The sequence below is a fragment of the Pimephales promelas genome, chromosome 4 (assembly GCF_988280905.1).
Source record: "Pimephales promelas chromosome 4, fPimPro1.hap1.1, whole genome shotgun sequence".
In the NCBI taxonomy this organism is placed as follows: domain Eukaryota; kingdom Metazoa; phylum Chordata; class Actinopteri; order Cypriniformes; family Leuciscidae; genus Pimephales; species Pimephales promelas.
In genome coordinates this window covers 35,659,433-35,679,713 of record NC_142772.1, presented here as the reverse complement: position 1 = coordinate 35,679,713, position 20,281 = coordinate 35,659,433, and the positions used below count along the sequence as shown (strand labels likewise).

Below are 20,281 nucleotides of genomic sequence, written 5' to 3'. Positions count from 1 at the left end.
CATGTGTAGATTGCCATTTTAAGACCCAAATCAAAAATGAAGCCTATTATGAAATTTTCTTTCATGGCCTCCACCCTGATTAATATAATACATATTTTTTCCAAGTCAGAGTAGCAAATACTGCTATAATTAATAATGTATAATTATTTTTGTAATATATATATATATATATATATATATATATATATATATATATATATATATATAACATTTTTTAGATGTAATTTGCCATGGCATCGATGTCTCTTGGTTTTCAATGATGAGACTTTTATTTTGAAATGTATTTACCGTGACCATAGATAACCCTACCCACGGCAGCGTACTTCACAAATATACAGAGCAGAATTTCAATGATTTCATTATTCATAGGCTGTAAAGGTTATAAGATGGTCACACTGCACAGTTGGTCAGAAATGTATGATGTTGAATGTTGGATCTAATCATTCAGTTGCTCTAGTTATAGACGACAATACCACTGTAAGTACAAGAGCATCACAAATCTGATACAAATCTGTCAAATATACAGTTAGTTCCGCGTTAGCAGGCTAGTACTATACAGGCATCTGTCAAAAATCTGACACAACAGCTATCCACAATAGTCTATTATTTCCTATGCAATTTGTGTTTGTTTTTTGGATGCTTCTCTCTTTTCTATTACATAAATATCACGGTTGTTTGTAGTAGAAGTCGCAGTGTCAGGTTGTGTATTAAATCTTAGCGAGCTGCCTACCTAGACAGCTTTTCTGGACACACACTTATGGTGTCCCAAGAACGGATTGTCTATGCAGACAGCTTACTAGGTTTTGAGACACAAATCCTGGCATCCCTGCAAATTAGAGTTACTGCAGTGCATTACAACATATTAATCAATGAACGATGCTTTTTGTCTGCAGCTCCAGGTCTTGATATAAGCTCATTCAACTCATCTCGTTATTTATTTTTTTCTTCTTCTTTATATTGTATTAGAAGCAGATTCAACACTTGAATGATAATCCTGTGATGCTGGACTGCAAAAACTGTCATTCTGTGGAAAAGGATCCAGAGATGAAGATCTGAATTTATTCGTAGATGTTATGCTGTGCCGGTGCAGGACTCATCCACCTCTCAAACGAATGTAGAAATGCTTTATGAGCATTGCAAGAACACTGTGCACCCACAGACAGACAATTTGGGGGCGTCATAGAGGCCAGTTTGAGAAAAGAGTATTTAATATTTATAATACCCATCTAGAGGCATAGTTTGGTCAAGATGTTCTCCGCTCTGAAGAAGCTTGTCGGCTCTGAGCCGGCTGGTCAGGTGAAGGACAAGAACATCCCTGCTGGCCTACAGTCCATGAACCAGAGTCTGCAGAGAAAATTTGCTAAAGGGGTTCAGTACAACAGTAAGTCAAATGCCTGCCAAAATGTATAATAAATGATAGTTCATTCAAATTTGAGTTTGATTGTTTTGTTGTTTCTTTGCTAAATTTAAAGGGTTTTCGATGCATATTCCGCATACTATTTGACTAAATTGTAACACACACAGCATGTCACAACAAATCAAGCCTGTGTTGCTGGAGCCCCTGGGCGCTGTGTGCTTGGGATAATGTTGTTATCACAAGCTCTAACATGTTATGTGTGGTCTTTCAGTGAAGATAGTCATTCGAGGAGATAGAAACACAGGAAAAAGCACCCTGTGGCACCGGCTGCAGGGTAAGAAATTCCAGGAAGAGTACATTCCAACTCAAGAGATCCAGGTCACTAGTATCCACTGGAGTTATAAAAGTAAGCTCGATGTTTTTAATGGGAATCAAAGCTTCTGTCATTTTAGTGTTATTGAAATCTTTCTACTTGCACTCTTAAAAATCATTAGTGGGATTGATGGTTACATACCAAAAAATGGTTCACTACAAGTTTTTTGGAGAACCAAATGCCTCTTCAATGGCATCACTGCAGAAAAAAAAACTTAACTTTTAAGAGTGTGTAGGAAGTTTCTATTGCACTTTTGTTTGAAAGATATGACCTAATTATCTAATGATTTTTATTTCTTTCCATTTGTGCATCTTAATTATGCAAAATAGATTTACATCAAGGTAAATATGCTGTCTATCAGCTAGTGGATAAGTAGATTAGATTGATGGCTTTAAATGGCCTGACTCGAACATTAGATGGTTTCTAGTGATTTCTAGAGATTTCTATTTAAGTACATCCTCTTTCATAAACTTTCAGCTCCACATTACGTGGTGGAACCTATTAGTGGTTATTTACAGTGAGTAGTCTCCTTCATCTGATAACGGGCATGGCTCTACTTGTATTCAACATTTTACTTGAAGTGCCAAACACTTACTTTCTATTCCCTGTTCTTTAACATTTACATTTACATTCTTTCTGAAAAGAACAATGTTATATATAATTGTATATTAATTTATGGTATTGTTTTCCTGAAGCAATCTTATAATGTTATTCAAGGTTTTAGCACCACAAATAATCTGCATTTATATAATTATTTATATCTATTTGAAATATTTATTTATTGAAATATTTAAGTAATTTTGGAAAGGTACAATTTTAAAATAAAAATTATTATTTAAAAAAAATGAATGCTGTGAAATTAGTATTTTGACTTCTGTAACTTAGAATCAATGCAGAATAAATGTATTGAAATGAATGCAAAGAAGTGACCTCAGTTTTCTAGAACCGCTCAAATGTTTTTGTCATTTCCTCTCAGCTACTGATGATGTGGTGAAGGTGGAGGTCTGGGATGTGGTGGATAAAGGTGAGTTGTCACCAGCCTGTTTCAAGTCATTTCCCTTAGCATTCTGATCAGGTGACTTTGTAGACGCTACTGTTATATTTATCTTAAAGGGATACTTCACTTTTTTTTGAAAATATGCTCATTTTACAACTCCCCCAGGGTTAAACAGTTGAGTTTTACCGTTTTCAAATCCATTCAGCCGATTTTCTGATATTTAGAAGAATAACAGTAACCAGACAGTTTCTGGTCTCATTGACTTCCATAGTAGGAAAAAAATATACTATGGAAGTCAATGAGACCAGAAACTGTCTGGTTACTGATATTCTTTTAAATATTAGAAAATCGGCTAAATGGATTCGAAAACGGTAAAACTCAACTGTTTAACTCTGGGGGAGTTGTAAAATGAGCCTATTTCCAAAAAAAGTGGAGTATCCCTTTAAGGCTGGAATACACTACAGTGTAGTTTATAGTTTGGCCCTGATTTATCAGATATTGTACAGTCAACATTCACAGATTTCACAGACAATCTCGTAGTGTGATGGACGCAGAATCTATATATACTTCCATTCATTTGAAGGATATCAACTTCAAGCATGTGTGAGCCAGTTTTAGAACAAATTTTTTCTAAGTTTTAATTAATTTAAAGTCTGGTAGTGTGACCCTCTGTTTAGTGTATGATGCCCAGTTTTTCTCTGTAAACATTTACTAAGTCTATTTTGGGCGATCTGTTGAGATTTAAAATCATGTAGTGTATTCCAACCATTATGCATTTTATTATGCCTTTTAAAGTTTAGTGTACAGGTTCTGCATGTCACATCCTCTATCTCATTCTGATGGTCATTCATGAAGCCATTTCACCCAGCCCTCCTTCATCCCCAGTCATTTATATTAATGGTATTTTTCTTACTTGCTGTCCAACCAGGCCAAAAAATCCCTCTTCCTGAAGGTGTAGGTGAGAAACTCAATGGATTGTAGACATTAGGCTGTGACTTGCCTGTGCTTGATCTGTTTGTTCTGTTAACCGAGTGCAAACATTTTGTATTGACTGACTTTTCACTGACTGCATTGTGGCAGAACTATAACTGTATCTAGTCTAACATGCACTTTTAGACAAGAAGAGTAAAAAACAGATCATAATGATGTCTAGGGTGACAACTAGAGACCGCAGAAAACCAACTCTTGCTTCTGTCACTTCCTTTGTGAGAAAGGAAAAAGCCACATTTTGTTATCTATTTTATATGCTCTTAAAGGTAATGGAAGTTGTTTTCAACTAATTTGACATGCATACATGCATCCATTTTGGGGTCGGTAAGATTTCTTTATGTTTTTGAAAGAAGTCTCATATGCTCACCAAGGCTGCATTTGATAAATAAAACAGTAAAAATGGTTATATTGTGAAATATTATTACAAATTTAAAATAACTGTTTTCTATTTTAACATATATATATATATATATATATATATATATATATTTATTTATTTTTAAAAAAAATTTTTTTTAATGAAATTTAGTCCTGTGATGGAGCTGAATTTTCAGCATCATTACTCTAGTCTTCAGTGTCACGTGATCCTCCAGAACTGTTTCTAATATGCTGATTTTGAGGCTCAAGAAACATTTTTTTTAAATCAGTATTGAAAACAGTTTTGCTGCTTAATATTTTTTAGGGAAAGCACGATGAACCATAAGAATTGCATTTATTGAAATAGCAATTATAAATATCTTTACTGTCACTTTTGATCAATTTAATGCACCTTGCTGAATAAAAGTATTACTTTCTTTCAAAAAAACAAAACTTACTGACCCCAAAGGTTTGAATGGCAGTGTTAAAATATTCTGCCACTGACATTCTACAGGAAAGGGGAAAAAGAGAGGTGAAAACTTGAAGTTGGAAAATGAACCTCAAGAGGTAAATTTATAGTAATAATCTTAAAAATTAAGTTAAAAATGACTAATGGTGGAGAATTTGAATGTTTAGCTGGAAATATCTCTCGTGCTGTTAGCAGACGGAGAGTGAACTGGCCTTGGATGCTGAGTTTTTGGACGTGTATAAGAACTGCAATGGTGTGGTATTGATGTTTGACATCACCAAACAGTGGTAGGTGAACAAAGACTATCGGCATCTCCAGAGACTGCTTTTCCATCATGCAGAACTCACAGCTCTTCTTTGTTATACAAAATGTGTGCTTTGTTTGCACCGACAGGACTTATAATTACATTATGCGGGAGTTGCCCAAGGTACCCACTCATGTGCCAGTGTGCGTTTTGGGAAATTACCGGGACATGGGAGAACACAGAGTCATTTTGCCTGATAACATTCGTGACTTCATCGCTGGGCTTAACAGGTTAGATCAGTCAACATAAACATGTTCAATGACACTTTTTACTGACTTAACATACATTCTTGGTCTTATGACAAACAATTTATTCATTTAAATTAAAATGTCTGGAGATAATCAGTTCTCTGCAGATTGTCAAATTTAGGATTGGAAATCATGGAGTATGTTCACAAATTAGTTTTTTGAGTGTTTAATGACTTATTCTCTGTGAGCTTTATTGATGTTTGCTGTCTTTATGATTTTGTAGACCTCGTGGCTCCTCTTACATCCATTATGCTGAATCTTCCATGAAGAATGGTTTTGGTTTGAAATATTTGCACAGATTTTTCAACATTCCATTTTTGCAGCTTCAGGTAAGCAAGTTAATGTTCTCGGCTAGAATATTGCTTCAAGGCTAAAGGTTTAATCAAATAAAAAACTCAACCTGAGTCAAAAGTTTCTGGTCATTTGTAATTGTTAATATTAAGCTGTGTCATGTGCCTGGCAGAAATATTTCTATGCATGTTTGCCTGTATCGCAGTTACTTTTCTCATTACACTAGTTGTTACATCTTTAAATGAAGTAGTAAAGGTATCTTTCGTTTTAATTTTCACAGAGAGAGACCCTGTTACGGCAGCTAGAGACCAATCAGCTGGACATCGATGCCACGCTAGAGGAGCTAACAGTTCAGCAGGAGACAGAAGACCAGAACTATGATATGTAAGAACTAAAAATGCCACACAAACTTCCTGTAGTTTAATTTCACCCCCTGGACAGTCAAAACATGATTCCAATTCAAATATCAGCAACTACACTACTATTCAAAAGAATCCTTTAAATGTTTTTAACATTAATAATAAGAAATGTTCCTTAAGCCGCAAATCAGCATGTTAGTGGTTTCTGAATGATCATGTGACACTGAAATTCTTTGAGCTTTGCATTGCAGGAATATATTAACCCCTTAACTGTCACATCCCACAGGTGGGACGCTTGCCATTATATTTTTTAAAACAATAATATCTTAGAAAAGACCTTAAGTAATATTGACAAACTATATATCATTTGAAAGCTTACAATCTGTAGTTTTTCAAAATAAATTACACAGGAGCCGTAATTTATCAATTTGCAACAAGAATATTTTCATACTCATAAAGCGTGTTCAGACCTTTATTTTGAAATAGTGATAAACATGAAAAGTCATGAAAAACAGGTAGAAATCTCTGTTTGTTTTCATGCCAAGACTTCAAAAGATTGCATCGATTCAATTATTTTAGAAAAAAGGTCTGAAAAACTTTTAAATATTAATACATTTTTTTTAAAAAAAATCACCATTTGTGATGTGGCAGGAAGGTATAACGCACATGAGTGTTCTTTGTATGTGTTTCTTAGAGCTTGAATTCATATCAAAATCTGCCAAACTTCCCATACTACTTCTGAATAGGATCTCTACTTCATAAATTGTATGGAAATTGTGTAAAGGATGGTTCAGATCACTCAAACACATATGGAAATAGAGGCACCCTTATATGGGCAGTGATGGAGTCTTCTGGTTGTGCCCTAGTTAAAAAGTTCAGTACTGCGCCTAAACAAAATCTCACAGAAAGCTAATTTTTTGAGATATCAACCTAAAATTTTAAACACAACTAGTTCAGATTTTTGGCTTTGATTTTTCTGCAGTTTTAGAGTAGCCCAGGTTTTGAAAATATATATTTTATATTAAATATGAATTATTAATTTGTTTTTTAAATTATACATTTCCATAAACTCAAACTTCTATAACTTTTTTTTCTGTTTCACTTTCTTAATTTATTTCACTTCGACAAAAATCTGCCAAATGTCTTCTTTAAAACAAGACCGATTTTACGTCTATATTCCAAAGCATTCTTGAATTACAACCATTTAAGTTTGAAATGTGCATTTCCATGTCTATTCAAAAAAAGGGGGGGTGACAGTTAGATATTTTTTTTAATTTTTTAAAAATGGAAAACAGTTATTTTAGATTGTAAAAATATTTAAAAATATGACTCTTTATTAAGAGCTAAACATAATAGACTTTTAAAAAAATTGTAAAAATAGGTTTGTGAACTGCAGTGAGTGGTATCTGACTATTATGATACAGTCGTTGTCTGTTATAACTTTCAGTTTCCTGGAAATGAAAGACTCTCGTAGTAAAGGCTACAACTCTCCCGGTCCTGCTAACGGACAGAGCCCTTCCTCAGGCACGCAGTCTCCCGTCGTTCCTCAGAGCGGATGCTCCACTAGCAGCTCCAGCCCCTGTAGCCCCCAACAGCCTCCCATTCCTTCCCAGATCCTGAAGTCTCCATCTCCCTCTCCGTCTCCTCCTCCTCCCCCTCTCTCCTCAACCCCAGCGCCTGTGACCTCTCTCCCTCCCTCCCCTTCTGCTGCTCACCCTGGCCCGACGGTCTCTGCTCCAGCTCAGGCTTCTGCCTCTGCTCCTCAAACCCAGAAACGCAGCTTCATCTCCAGGCTCTTTGGTTCCTCTCCTGCCCAGGAACCTCCAGCAGTCGCCCAGGGTGAGTTTGAGCATGGTGCTTCTAGCTGCATGTGCTTATTGTATTAGAAAATACACATGTTAGAAACGCTAAGCTTTTAATGGCACTAAAAACAGCTTTTATTTCTTTCATTTTCAAATGTTCAGTGTCTCAGTGACTCATTGTTAAAGAACTGCCCTAATGCTATGAACTGAACAAGGGATTTGAAGGCTGAGAGGAATTCATTCACATACACACACACACACACACACATCCTCTCTCAGAGGCAGTTTCCTCGAGCGAGACCCACAAAGCCGTGAAAAATGGGGAGGATTAGGACTCGTGCAGATCATAAGGATGTTTTGTGGATCAATAGAAAATCACAAGACTTTGTGCATTCTTGAGCTATGGAGAGGGTTTACCCCACCTAAAGGAGCTTGGGTATTAAGCAGTAGTTATTTAGTGAAATGCATATGAATGAATATCAATATATCACAATTTTTTTGCCATTCATTCACCATTCTTCTTGTTTGGAACTCATTGTAATGGTTGCTGTTTATATATTTTTAATGTAAGATGTTTTTGCCCCAGATCATGTGACCTCACGCTTCTTGGATTTCCACAGAGCCAGATCCAGTATCTGCAGCGACTCTCCCTACGGTTCGGAGCGTGGATGATTTTGTGCCAGACGAGGGACTAGACAAAAGCTTCTTGGAAGACAGTCTGCCTCCTAACACAAGACCGGCTATGAACACCCAGACCTCTGCTGCGGGCACTGCAGATAGTGACAGGTACACCAAGGGGAGATAACAGAGGCCTTTTTTTAATTTTGTGATGATATGTTATTTTGTTTGTCATTTGAAAATGTATTGTAATCAGTGTACACTACTGTTCAAATGTTTGGTATCGGTATGATTTTTAGAATTTTTTTGAAAGAAGTCTATTATGCTCACAAAGGCTGCATTCATTTGATAAAATAGCTATATTGTAAAAATATTATTACATTTTAAGATAACTGGTTTCTATTTTAATGTATTTTCAAATTTAATTTATTTATCTACTATGATAAATCCAGACTCCAGTATTCACTGTCACGTGATCCTTATAATATAATATAATATAATAAGCTGATTTGGTGCTCAAGATTTATTTTGATTGAAAACTTTGATTATATGATTCAAAGAAACTGCATTTATTTGAAATCTATTCTAACATTATTAATGTCTTTACTGTCACTTTTGATCACTTTTGAAATTCACTTTTGAATTTAATTCATCCTTGCTGAATGCATTATTATTAATTTCTTTAAAAAAAATCATACTGAACCCAATTTTTTGCTTGGAAGTGTACTTTTACTTGTAAATGAACTGAGCTAGTGGTTTCATCTGTTCAATAATCTGAGAGACATTGTAGCTGATTTTCAGTACAAAACAAGTTTTAATTTGCATCCATTCTTGTAACATGTTTTTCTTAGTGATGGGGAAGGAAGAGAAGGGAACCCCATGGTTGCTGGGTTCCAGGATGATTTGGACCTTGATGATGCAGAACTTGAACCCAGAGCTTCTATTGTCAGTAAAGGCTTGAATATATCTCTCTCCAGTGATGAGGAGGGTCCAAAACCTGCTGAACCTCACCTGTAAGCTTGAATTCCTTCCTTTCATTGAAACATCTTCACACCAAGGCTGTTAACTATAACAGTAATTATAAAGTTTTAATAATCGCTTCTATGAGATCAGGTCCACACCACAATTAAAACATTATCTATATCATTGGAATTTTCGGAATGATTTTTTCCCGCTGGTGAATGATAAAAACAGCCAATCAGAATCCACCCTGCTTTAAAGAGCTCGAGAGCTGGTGTGGTTGCTAATATAGTTCTTTTTATAGTTTATAGTCATCACTGATGTGAACAGGGGCCGGTTTCACAAAGCTATTTTAGACTGGTCTATGGTGTTAGACAAGTCTAAAATTAGCTAGACTTGTCTAATGTAAGTTTAAAAAAAATAAAGTCTGACTTAATTTAGACCCAAAAAAATAGACACCTTAACCCCCAGGCTAACTTAAGACTCTGCTACCTTGGCAAACCAGCAGAAACAATCAGTTAGGCTACTTTAAACAAACAGCTAAACGATAAGGGAAAATGGCTCATAATTTGTGGTTTGCTGACGACGTTATCGAGACTATGAGAAGAAGGGAAAATGTTTTTAGGGACCACATAACTTGTACCATGTTTTGTATCTTTTCTGTGCATCTTTAACGGTCGGATTAACGTCGTTAACTGTCGGAGCAATCTCAAATGAAACATTTCTTATTGTTACTAAATTTTCCGCTAAATTTCACCAGTAAAATGCCAACAAACACATATTTTGCGCTGGGGTAAACTGCACTGAGCGGTTGGATCTGTCTGTGGGTTGGATGCGCATACTCGATCCGCCATGTTTTTGTTTTTTTGTTTTTTTAACGTGTCTTATTATACCCAGAATGCATTGCAATGTAGTCCTAGTTAAGATAGTCGGAGTCTCTGTGCTCTGTGCAACCATAGACTGTAAAAGTGTGCAACGGTCTGATTTAGATGTCTATCTGAAATCTGTCTATCTAACAGTTACTATATCTATTCTAAGCCATAGTCAAAGTCTATCTTTTGTGAAACCGGCCCCAGGTCTTTAATGATAGACTAGATTCAAGATACGTTAATGAACTAGTAAATAATAGCTAAAATAAGCTATGAATTGTGTTTGTGTTGTGGGCAATGAGTTTGTCACCTGAATCAAAGACTGTTAATTCTTAATAATATTAACAATAATATGGTTGTTCAGGGGGGCTATGGATGCATTAACGCTAGAGGACAAACCAAAGCCTATCCACAAAGAGCCAGTGATCCAGACCCAGGAGACTGTTTGCAGTCAGAACATAGAGACTTCCATTCTCAGTCCCACTCCAGTACACACTACTCAACAGCTGCAGACAGCGTCAGACGCAGCAGCCCTGGCTGATCCTCAAGCACGGGTCATTAAACATAAAGAGAGATCGGCTCAGGCAGAGTCCTCTGACACAGACCCAGACGTGCCTGTGGCCAAACAGATGCTTTCATTTGTCATGGACGATCCTGACTTTGAGAGCGAGGAAGAAGTCATGCAGAAAGTTGTTCAGGTACTAAAATTATGATGATAATGGCCATTGTTTTAATGACTTGTCTGGATAATTTACAAATTTAAGGTTTGAATAACTTGAAAAGACTTTGTTGTCTTGCTTTTTCTAGGACTCTTTCCCAGTTAGAGATGATATTCCTGATATATCTGATGATGATTTTAACACAGCTAAAATCCCTGAGCCCATGAAACCTACTGTACTCTCCTTCAAAAGCAAGAATGACGGTGACCTCTTTGGCCTAGGAATCGAGGAGAAGTCGATCATAAGCAAAGACAGTAGCGATGAGCAAGATGGCAAGTCACCGGAATAATTTTGTTATCGGAAAGAAACTTTATGTATAAAATATAATAGCCATAGACATATATATATATATTAGGGCTGGGTAATGATTAATCGCATCCAAAATAAAAGTTTGTGTTTACATAATATATGTGTGTGTGGGCTGTGTATAGTTATTTTGTATATATAAATACACGCACATGCATGTATATATTTAATAAATATTTGCTTGTATATACTTTACATATATTTATACATAATTTAATATTATATATAAATATTTGATATATTAATAACATATTTTTCTTAAATATATACATGCATGTGTGTGTATTTATAAATACAAATTAATTATACACACTATACAACACATTATGTAAACACAAAATTTTCTATATATATATAGAAGTATAATAAAAATATAAAAATGTATGTTTTTGGTTGTCTGTAAATATATATATATATATACACATACATACATACAAGTGAATATGACTAAAATTTGTTTTTGTATTTTTATTCTCATAGAAAAAGAAAGCAAACATTCCAAGGATAAGAAGAAAAAGAAAAAAAGGAGTAAAGAGGTGAATTATATTCAATTAAACATTTCATTAATGAAACTATATTACTGTTGTTTTATAACTGTTTCGTATTTCACGTAGGATGATGACAAAAGTAGCAAGAAGAAACACAAACACAAGAAAAAGGAAAGAGATGAAGCAGCTGGGACCGCAGATGAAAAAGAGAAGAAAAAGAGGAAGTCACGAAGCAAGAAAACTGATGATCTTGAAGCTTTTCTGGCCGGAGCAGAAAGCTTAGCAAAAAGAGAAGAGGGTGACTATGAGGAGCTGTAACGCGCTCTCTCTGCTGAAGCAATGTTAGTGCATTGGTATCACAAGCTTGAAAGAGTTCCCATCATAAACCACAAAAACAAAAAGCTTTCTTTAGCAGCCCACTCATGACTGACAAGTTAAGAAACACTTAAGACTGCTTTTCCACTTGCCACAAACACTTCCCAATCCACCTTCCAGGCCTTGAGAGGTTGGAAGGGCTGGCAGAGTTCACACTCTTTGGGCTCAAACTGCAATAAGTGGAGAAGCCATGCAAAATTGCTACAACTTGCATGCAATGTGTCCTTTGTACGTTGTTTTTCAGATTGAAATGGACAATTTCCACTCACTCATAACATTGCGCTTTCTGAACGTTTACATGCTTTGCTTTTTTATGGTGGCAATATTTTCATCATCGCGTATGTGAACCAACTTATGGTTTTCATTGATTTAACTGCTTTATTAGTTGCCTTGTAGTTGTGTATGAATTGGTATTTATGCTCAATAGATGTTCTGAGAGCTTGGCTTTGTGTAATTTTGCTGTGTGTTTAGTGTTTGAAATCAATATACTGTACTTCATGGTAGGATTATTTGTTTACCCAAAATATATAAAGAAAAAATATTTTAGGAATGTAAAGGATTTAAGGTCAATAAATGATCACTCTTATGATACGGAGTAGTTACGAAATCAGGCATAACTATTTCTCACACTCTTTAAATCAGGAAATGCCTTAAAGGAAGCCATGGTGAAATGCAACAACTGACTTTAAAGAACTCAAATAGACCAATAATGAGTGTGCAATGAGATCTATCTACTGTGTCATTATGCAAACTTGTGTTTTACTTTAACTTCTTAATTCTATCACTTATTTTTGCACTCCATTGTTTTTGTCTACCTTATCGTTTTATGATGGTACATTGCAAGAAAGAACTGTGAGGTATATGTCATTTGACATTGTTTTTTTCTTTTTATTTGTTTTTCCTAATTTTCAATGAAATCATGATTGGTTGAAACTGTGCTGTTGCTTGAAAATGAATTCAATACAAAAAGACTGTAATATATTTGCAATGTTACTGGGTCAGTTTTTTCTTATATTTTCAGCATGGCTGTATTGTAAATTTCACTTGTTTTTAAGTTAATAATCAAAGTAAGTTAGTAAAGACGGCACTTTGGTCGACTCACTGATATAGACAATGTTTATTGTATATGTTTTCTTACATCAAAATTGTGTTAGAAATTGTTCATTGATGCTTTATATGTTACACAATGTGGCAATGACTTTTGTTTTTTATACAGTATATTAAGAAATATGATTTCTAAGCTCTAGAATATTATTAAAAGGAGGAAAACATCACAAAACAGTTTTAAACAACAACCATAACTAGAACAAAACAACCATAACTTTTAAATGAATGATAAATGCAATAGCAAATGTTCTTTACTTATTATATGAATTTACATAAACAGAACACAATTATAACTTATTTTCATTTTAAATATTGGGGTTGAATATAGTCATGCTGCCATTGTGAACTTTTCTGTAAAAAAACCCCCACTTATTTAGAAAGAATAACAACAATAGAAATTTTTCATTTACAGCTGACGGCTTAGGTCATGTTCAACCATATTTTCTTTATTCTTCATTAAATGTGACTGCCTCGTCCTTACGCCTCCTTTCTTAGGCATCAGACTTCATTGTATTTATGTTGTCTGTAAAATGTAAGGTTTCAATTAAAAACATTTTATTGAATTGACCAATAAGTCATGACAACAATTTTTATTTTTTTGAGTTAGAGATTTAGTCAGTTTAATATAATTTACTTTAATTTGATTAAGACTGAACTTAAGTTTTTACAGCGCGCTCTTACCTTTGCATCTCCATGTTTCCCTATGGTCAGAAAAAACATAATATGTAAACAAATAAAAATAAAAAATTCAATGTTTTAAGTGTTTTTCAGTAAAATATGAAGGTGGTTTGTGTCAGCACTCACTGTTTGAATATATGTGAAATGAGATGGTCATCAAAGGAAGCAAAAGAAATAAAATCCAACGGAGAATGGACCAAACAAAGTTAAATTGGGCTGTAACATAGATTAATAAACTATCATTGCATATGATTTTTTAGTATTAGATATGTTAGAAATGTTAAATGCTGAAAGTATTGTTAACATATACTGCTGTCTATCACGGAAATAGAGAAGTAGCATTTCATCTTACCAAAGTAATCCTCGGCCAGTTTAACAATGATCTGGTCTGCAGTCATGAACCCACACCAGTAGACTCCATCTCCATGTGTGAGTGTCTTTATGGAGATGGTAAAAGACTTTCCATCATCTTGCACTTCTATCCCTTCCTCCAAACTACTGGTGCCTGGCCGGAATGAGAAGCCGGTACAGCAGTTTTCATCCTGGACGTCTCTTTTGCACCACACCCTTCTGTTCTGAGATATATTCGTATTCTCATAGGGACAGACGAGTGTATAGTCAGATGTGCTGTGTCCTGTGGAGAAAGATATATGTTTGTCCTGTCACTGTGTGAGATGGTAGTTGAGGTTGTCAGGTATAAAATCTGGCTCGTGTGTTAATGTGTGTATTCACCTTACCTATTAGGATCATTAGCAGAAAGGCTGTTATTAGATTCATCATGGCTGAAAACAAACAGACAGTGCTTTGAGTCTCTAAGGCTACTGGTCTTAAATGTTGTAGAAGAGGAAACACATACAGGAAATAACTTGCCATGCACACGCATTTAGAAAGGGAACATGCCTTTTACTAACACAGATATCAGCAGAGATCAGGCTGGTCATCAGTGAATCATTTCAGAAACAATTTCATAAACTGTTTCACATTCTATTGTAAACTTGCCCTCTTTTGAACATATTTGCACTATTTATCCATTATATTAAATTCTTTAATTGTTTCTATCCACTTTCATTTACAACATTTGGGGCTGGTAACATTTGTTTACACATCTCATGCTCCTAATCCCCACCACGGTTGCATTTATTTGACCAAAAATGTAGTAATGACAGTAATATTGTGAAATATTATTGCAGTTGATGTTTAATGTGTTAAAATGGTAGACTGAGTACAGTTGAGAAACTTTTTGCATCTTGATTTTTCACACAAAAATAGATACTGAAAAGAAGCGAAATTCCATGACAAGCCACAAGACATTTCATTAGCTTGTAGACAAAAATATTATCAATCAATAATACCCATAGTACACTCTAAAAAATGCTGGGTTGTTTTAACCCAATTTTGGGTCAAATATGGACTAACCCAGCCGTTGGGTTAAATTTTTACATTACATTTTTAACCCAACATTTCAGGTTTGTCCATATTTGACCCAAAATTGGGTTAAAACAACCCAGCATTTTTTAGAGTGTAGTTTATATTTTCCACAATTAGCTCATAAAAATAAGGTGCTTTTTGTCTCAACTTTGTCTCAACTATACAGTTGATACAGTACCATGGTACAGTTGAGACACCTATTTTTAATGATGTAAAGGTAACTAATCGTTCATAAAGACACATAAATAAAATAACAATTGGGCAACATGTTTGTTTATTAATCCATTTAGATTCATTCATTTTATTTAAATTATAGCACTGGTTAAAATGTATAAAACAGAAATATATTTTATGTATTCATTAATTATACACAGTTTAATTATCACAAATATCTTATTTAATTTAATTTGCTTCTTATGCTGGCTAATTACGACTTTTTACAGTCTATGGTCTCAACCATACCCCGCTGGCCACCTCGCACATTTCTCTATATTTTGAAATGACACAATCTCATGAAATATGACAGTTTTTAGGGCCAGAATAACGTTTGTGGTGATACCAGTTAAGTTTAACAGTCACATAAGAATAACAAGCTACTCGGAGTGTACATGGTGAAGTGAAAGTCTTACCTTAGAAAAAAAAAAAAAAAACTTTTGCCGATATCTTCGGATCGGAGATGCGTCCATTGATCAAATTTCCCACGATCAAAAATCACAACTTGTGCTTGCTGCGCGCGTAGGTTATTTAAAGTGTCTCAACTGCACCTACACTCTAAAAACAAATGGTGCTAAATAGCACTAAAAGTGGTTGATTGGCTTGTAATGATAGGGGAACCACTTTAAAGCACTTATCTTTGTCATATGGTGCTGTGTAGAACCAAGAGGTGCCATAGAGCGTGTTAACCACAGAGAACCACTGAGGAACCGCTGAAGAACCAAACTGGGCTTAGCAGGTTCTTTAAATGGTAGTGGTGCCATGACAACCGCAAAGAAGAGAACCCCTGAAGAACCGCTGAAGATATTGGTTTTAATGTGCGCTAATGTATTTTCGTACGTATTAAATAATAAGCTATGCGTATTTTAAAATAATATCATTCGTATATACTTAGGATAATAACAGTTTGGGGAGAACTGATTTCAAGGGAGGACGCGATTTGACGATTTGACATGACACAGGGCCGCCACAGGTCTGAACTTTTATTTTGAAAGATCGCGTCACTGATGTTCGTTGTCAATGATTGGATGAGCGCGTTGTCCAACAGGAAGTCGTGATAGAAGACCGTAAGGCTGAATTGTCACGTGTAGTTGTTCAAAATGGTAAGTACAACATATTATACATGTAATATTCTCAAATTTGTTCAACGTATTTGACGTTAGCTTGTAAATCTTTTAACGCGCTACATAGAACAGTAGTTTATCGAACTAGTCGTTGTCTTCCTGTTTGTGTTGTAACGTTAGTGTGATCAAGGCAAGCTCCATAATGAAATGAAATGGGATGGATGGATGAACACACATTAACAGTGCGATCCGCCCTCCCATCCAGTCAGAAAAAATCCCTTGCAGAACTGTACAATTGTTTGTTAATATTTTGAGCAGTTTCTCCGAATGTTTTGTTAATTGAGTGTCTAGGTTTGATAATGAATGAGAATGAGTGCTTTACGCAGTCTTAAATTTCGACTTTTAGGTTGGTTCGTCCATGAGAATATGGGCACCACTTGCCATGTTACATTGCTTACTACTTGCCTTGTGCAGGTAAATTTGGGGTCTGTAAGTTTGTTTGTTTTTAAAGGAAATTTTTTTTTAACAAGGATGTTAATTTGGTGTCTGAAAACGACTAAATACATTTATAATAAAAGATTGTATCATTGCAAAATTGTATCACAGTTTCCACAAAATATTAAGCAGCACAACTGCTTTCAACACTGATAATAATGTTTCTTGAGCAGAAATCAGCATATTAGAATGATTCTGAAGAATCATGTGACACTAAAGACTGAAATAATGGTCCTGAAAATTCAGCTTGGTCATCACATGAATGAATAACATTTTAAAATACTTTCAAATAGAAAACAGTTATTTTAAATTATACTGATATTTTAGAATATGACTGTTTTACTGTATTTTGATCAAGTTGATGCAGTTTGGTAAACATATGAGACTTCTTTTAAAAACATTACAAACAACGTACCAACCCCAAACTTTTCAGCAGTGTATTCCTCACAATTCATATTGTTTCTGAACTGTTTTTTGTGATGTAGTTGCGGCGAGAGGTGAGACTGAGAAAGGAATACCTGTACAGGAAAGCCCAGGAGGACAGACTGCGCACTATTGAAGAGAAAAAACACAAGCTCAAATCTGCTTTAGATGGTGAGACTCCTTCTAGATAATCAACTCAATCACCTTATATAATATATTTGGATGTTGTCATGTTTTATGTTGTTCTTATCTTTTGCAGAAAATCATATTTTACCCACTGAGGTTCGGAAAGAGGCTTTAGAATTACAAAAACTGTTGGAGTTTGATGATGAGGGTGGAGAAGGTGATCTTTTTCTGTCACATATATCAGAATCCTGTTTGGTCTGATGCCATATATAAACGTAATTTTTGATATTGTATAGGTGTTAGCTCTCATATGGATGATGAATACAAGTGGGCAGGAGTGGAAGACCCCAAAGTTATGGTCACAACTTCCAGAGACCCCAGCTCCAGACTCAAGATGTTTGCCAAAGTTTGTTAACTTTTATTATTCACATCTGACATTATGAATGCTTGTAGCCACGCAGAAGTTTTACTTCGTCTTCTCTAATGTGATGTTTTGTATTTTCATTTTACCATTGTGACATAAGGGAAACCATCTAGTTGTGGTTTATTTAGATAGATTTTTTTTTTTTTGCAGGAAATGAAGCTGATGTTTCCAGGGGCCCAACGTATGAACAGAGGAAACCATGAAGTTAAAACATTAGTACATGCGTGCAAAGCTAATAATGTCAATGATCTTGTCATTGTCCATGAGACCAGAGGCCAGCCAGGTATGGACTTTTATACTTTTCATGTGTGTCCATTTTGGATATGCTTATTTGAGTATGTGTGCAAAGTGTGTCAGCATTTGGTGTATTGTGAATGCCAATAGCTGTACTTTCATATCCAGTTTAAAGTGTAATTTTCACTCTAGGTACTTTCCATTTCAATTCATGTTTCTTTCTTCGTTAGATGGTTTGGTGGTATGCCATCTTCCTTTTGGGCCAACAGCCTACTTCACATTGTATAATGTGGTAATGAGACATGATGTTCCAGACATTGGCACCATGTCCGAGGCCTACCCTCACCTCATCTTCCACAACTTCACGTCACGTCTTGGCCGAAGGGTGAGTTATAAAGGAAATAATGTCCTTAGAAACAATAAAGTCAGTTTCTCACCTATACTATCATTCAAATGTTTGGGGTCAGTACTTAAAAATTTAAAAAAAAAAAATAATATATATATATATATATATAATACGTTTTACACAAAAACATTAAGCAGAACAACTCTTTTCAATCTTTATAATAAGTAATAATTCTTGAGCACCAAATCAGCATATTAGAATGATTTCTGAAGGATCATGTGACACTGGAGTAATGGCTGCTGAAAATTCAGCTTTGCCAGCACACAAATAAAGTACATTTTAACAATGATTTTGGGGAAACACTGACTCGTTGAACTATGCTGATAATGATGGAACTTGCGAGGAAACACACCCCTGTTTAGTCCCAGGCTCTATGAAACCTCTATTTTCAATCAGAGCGCATTATGCTCTGATTGGTTAGCTGTACCAGTGTGTTATATTTGGTCAGCTGCTGCGAGCGTGTTCCAGAAATGTCACGCCCCTCACCATAACCATGAGTTTCAACACAGTGCTTGCACAACTTAACCAGGCCTTGCTCCCTATTTTGCTTATGCCTGGGAGGGAATTATTTAAATGAGAAATATTGTGACATATATTTTCCCGGAAGAAAACTCGCTTCGTTTTGGGGAGTTCAGTATCACAGTGCTTGCTGATATAGAGATGGAGTAACTCCCTTTGGAGTGTGCTTTGTAACTTTGCATACCTTTTTCATGCTTCAACATCACCATTACATCTAAAGAAAGTGGAAAAGGTAAAAAAAAAAAAAAAGCATAATAGGACCCCTTTAAAAAATTATAAATAGTAATAATATTTCACAATGTTTCTGTCTTTGCTGTGTTTGCTTAAAGCAGTCTTGTTGACTATATTAAAAAACTTCTTTCAAAAACATAAAAAAATCTTACCGATCTCAAACTTTTGAACAGTAGTGTATAGTATTTGATAGTCAAGTTCCTTTATAAACGAATAAACAAATATCATTGTCTTGTCATTTGTAATTAAAGAGAGAAAGAGACTATACTTTACTGAGGATTATTTAAAATCTCAATGCAACATCATAAAAGCTCCAGATAATCTCTGACTGATCTGAATAATGAAACAAAATATCTCTTAGGTGTCCAACATCCTGAAGTATCTTTTTCCTGTACCCAAAGAGGATAGTAGGCGTGTTATTACGTTTGCAAATACAGATGATTTCATCTCTTTCAGGTGAGTGGTGTTGTTAACTGCTGTAGTAAAGTTTTTGAGCAAAATTAGGATTGGAAAATTTAGTATTACTTTGTATATTGCAGACACCACACCTACAAGAAAACAGACCATAAGAACGTTGAGTTGTCAGAGGTTGGACCTAGATTTGAAATGAAATGTAAGTAACTCTGTTTTTTGGTTTTAGATTAATTGATATTAATGCAGAATGAGCACTTATGTTGCACTCTGCTCATCATTCATATCTTGTACTTCATCTTTTCAGTGTACATGATCAAGCTCGGCACACTGGAGAACGAGAATACTGCAGATGTTGAATGGCGGCACCACCCTTACATGCGCACTGCCAAAAAGAGGAAATTCTTGAGTGTGGAATAGCTCTTCAGAAACCTGCCTTGTTCTGTCAGCATGGACCTTTTCATTTTAATACCACCTTCATAGTGATCTTTTTCCATTTAATTGTGACATTTAAAGGATAGAGCAATTGCTATCAATATTATGTTGAAAGCTTATGTCAGTATTGTATTCTTATTGACCCTTCTTCAAATTAAATATTTTGTACAGAAGTCACCTGGACATAAAAAACGTTCTTTACATT

The 20,281-nt window shown here is 35.1% G+C and overlaps 3 protein-coding genes across 6 annotated transcripts; 2 read left to right on the top strand and 1 right to left on the bottom strand.

Annotated features, from left to right (window-relative positions):
* Nucleotides 1-296: 296 nt before the first annotated feature.
* rabl6b (RAB, member RAS oncogene family-like 6b) lies at nucleotides 297-12,863 on the top strand. 4 transcript variants are annotated; one of them, XM_089130367.1, is made up of 17 exons: nucleotides 297-477; nucleotides 967-1,381; nucleotides 1,629-1,763; nucleotides 2,707-2,754; nucleotides 3,656-3,685; nucleotides 4,589-4,641; nucleotides 4,739-4,830; nucleotides 4,937-5,077; nucleotides 5,319-5,424; nucleotides 5,667-5,770; nucleotides 7,193-7,584; nucleotides 8,168-8,333; nucleotides 9,017-9,178; nucleotides 10,359-10,692; nucleotides 10,802-10,985; nucleotides 11,500-11,555; nucleotides 11,634-12,863. In XM_089130367.1, exons 2-17 carry the CDS (start codon nucleotides 1,249-1,251, stop codon nucleotides 11,823-11,825), a joined length of 2,328 nt encoding a protein of 775 aa, XP_088986493.1. In that variant the 5' UTR covers nucleotides 297-477; nucleotides 967-1,248; the 3' UTR covers nucleotides 11,826-12,863. The 4 variants fall into 4 exon arrangements, with proteins under 4 accessions (XP_088986493.1, XP_039514886.2, XP_088986495.1 ...); XM_039658952.2 differs by having other exon boundaries at nucleotides 4,736-4,830; XM_089130369.1 differs by lacking the exon at nucleotides 3,656-3,685.
* A 117-nt stretch (nucleotides 12,864-12,980) lies between these two features.
* Nucleotides 12,981-14,535, bottom strand: LOC120469789 (uncharacterized). The gene is made up of 5 exons (XM_039658953.2): nucleotides 14,405-14,535; nucleotides 14,020-14,301; nucleotides 13,794-13,883; nucleotides 13,671-13,690; nucleotides 12,981-13,512 (listed from the first exon to the last, which is right to left on the bottom strand). Exons 1-5 carry the CDS (start codon nucleotides 14,445-14,447, stop codon nucleotides 13,504-13,506), a joined length of 444 nt encoding a protein of 147 aa, XP_039514887.1. The 5' UTR covers nucleotides 14,448-14,535; the 3' UTR covers nucleotides 12,981-13,503.
* A 1,741-nt stretch (nucleotides 14,536-16,276) lies between these two features.
* Nucleotides 16,277-20,253, top strand: imp4 (IMP U3 small nucleolar ribonucleoprotein 4). Its single transcript, XM_039658283.2, has 9 exons — nucleotides 16,277-16,411; nucleotides 17,353-17,461; nucleotides 17,550-17,633; nucleotides 17,713-17,822; nucleotides 17,991-18,123; nucleotides 18,305-18,459; nucleotides 19,592-19,686; nucleotides 19,770-19,843; nucleotides 19,949-20,253. Exons 1-9 carry the CDS (start codon nucleotides 16,409-16,411, stop codon nucleotides 20,059-20,061), a joined length of 876 nt encoding a protein of 291 aa, XP_039514217.1. The 5' UTR covers nucleotides 16,277-16,408; the 3' UTR covers nucleotides 20,062-20,253.
* Nucleotides 20,254-20,281: the final 28 nt, after the last annotated feature.

Coding starts and splice junctions, on each gene's coding strand:
- imp4 (XM_039658283.2), top strand. Junction 17,462..17,549: donor GCTCAAATCTGCTTTAGATG/GTGAGACTCCTT, acceptor TATCTTTTGCAG/AAAATCATATTTTACCCACT. Junction 19,844..19,948: donor ACCTAGATTTGAAATGAAAT/GTAAGTAACTCT, acceptor TCATCTTTTCAG/TGTACATGATCAAGCTCGGC.
- LOC120469789 (XM_039658953.2), bottom strand. CDS start 14,447: ATGATGAATCTAATAACAGCCTTTCTGCTAATGATCCTAATAG. Junction 14,302..14,404: donor TCTGCTAATGATCCTAATAG/GTAAGGTGAATA, acceptor CTTTCTCCACAG/GACACAGCACATCTGACTAT. Junction 13,884..14,019: donor ACTGGCCGAGGATTACTTTG/GTAAGATGAAAT, acceptor TCTATGTTACAG/CCCAATTTAACTTTGTTTGG.
- rabl6b (XM_039658952.2), top strand. CDS start 1,249: ATGTTCTCCGCTCTGAAGAAGCTTGTCGGCTCTGAGCCGGCTGGTCAG. Junction 4,642..4,735: donor TGGAAAATGAACCTCAAGAG/GTAAATTTATAG, acceptor TCGTGCTGTTAG/CAGACGGAGAGTGAACTGGC. Junction 7,585..8,167: donor ACCTCCAGCAGTCGCCCAGG/GTGAGTTTGAGC, acceptor GGATTTCCACAG/AGCCAGATCCAGTATCTGCA.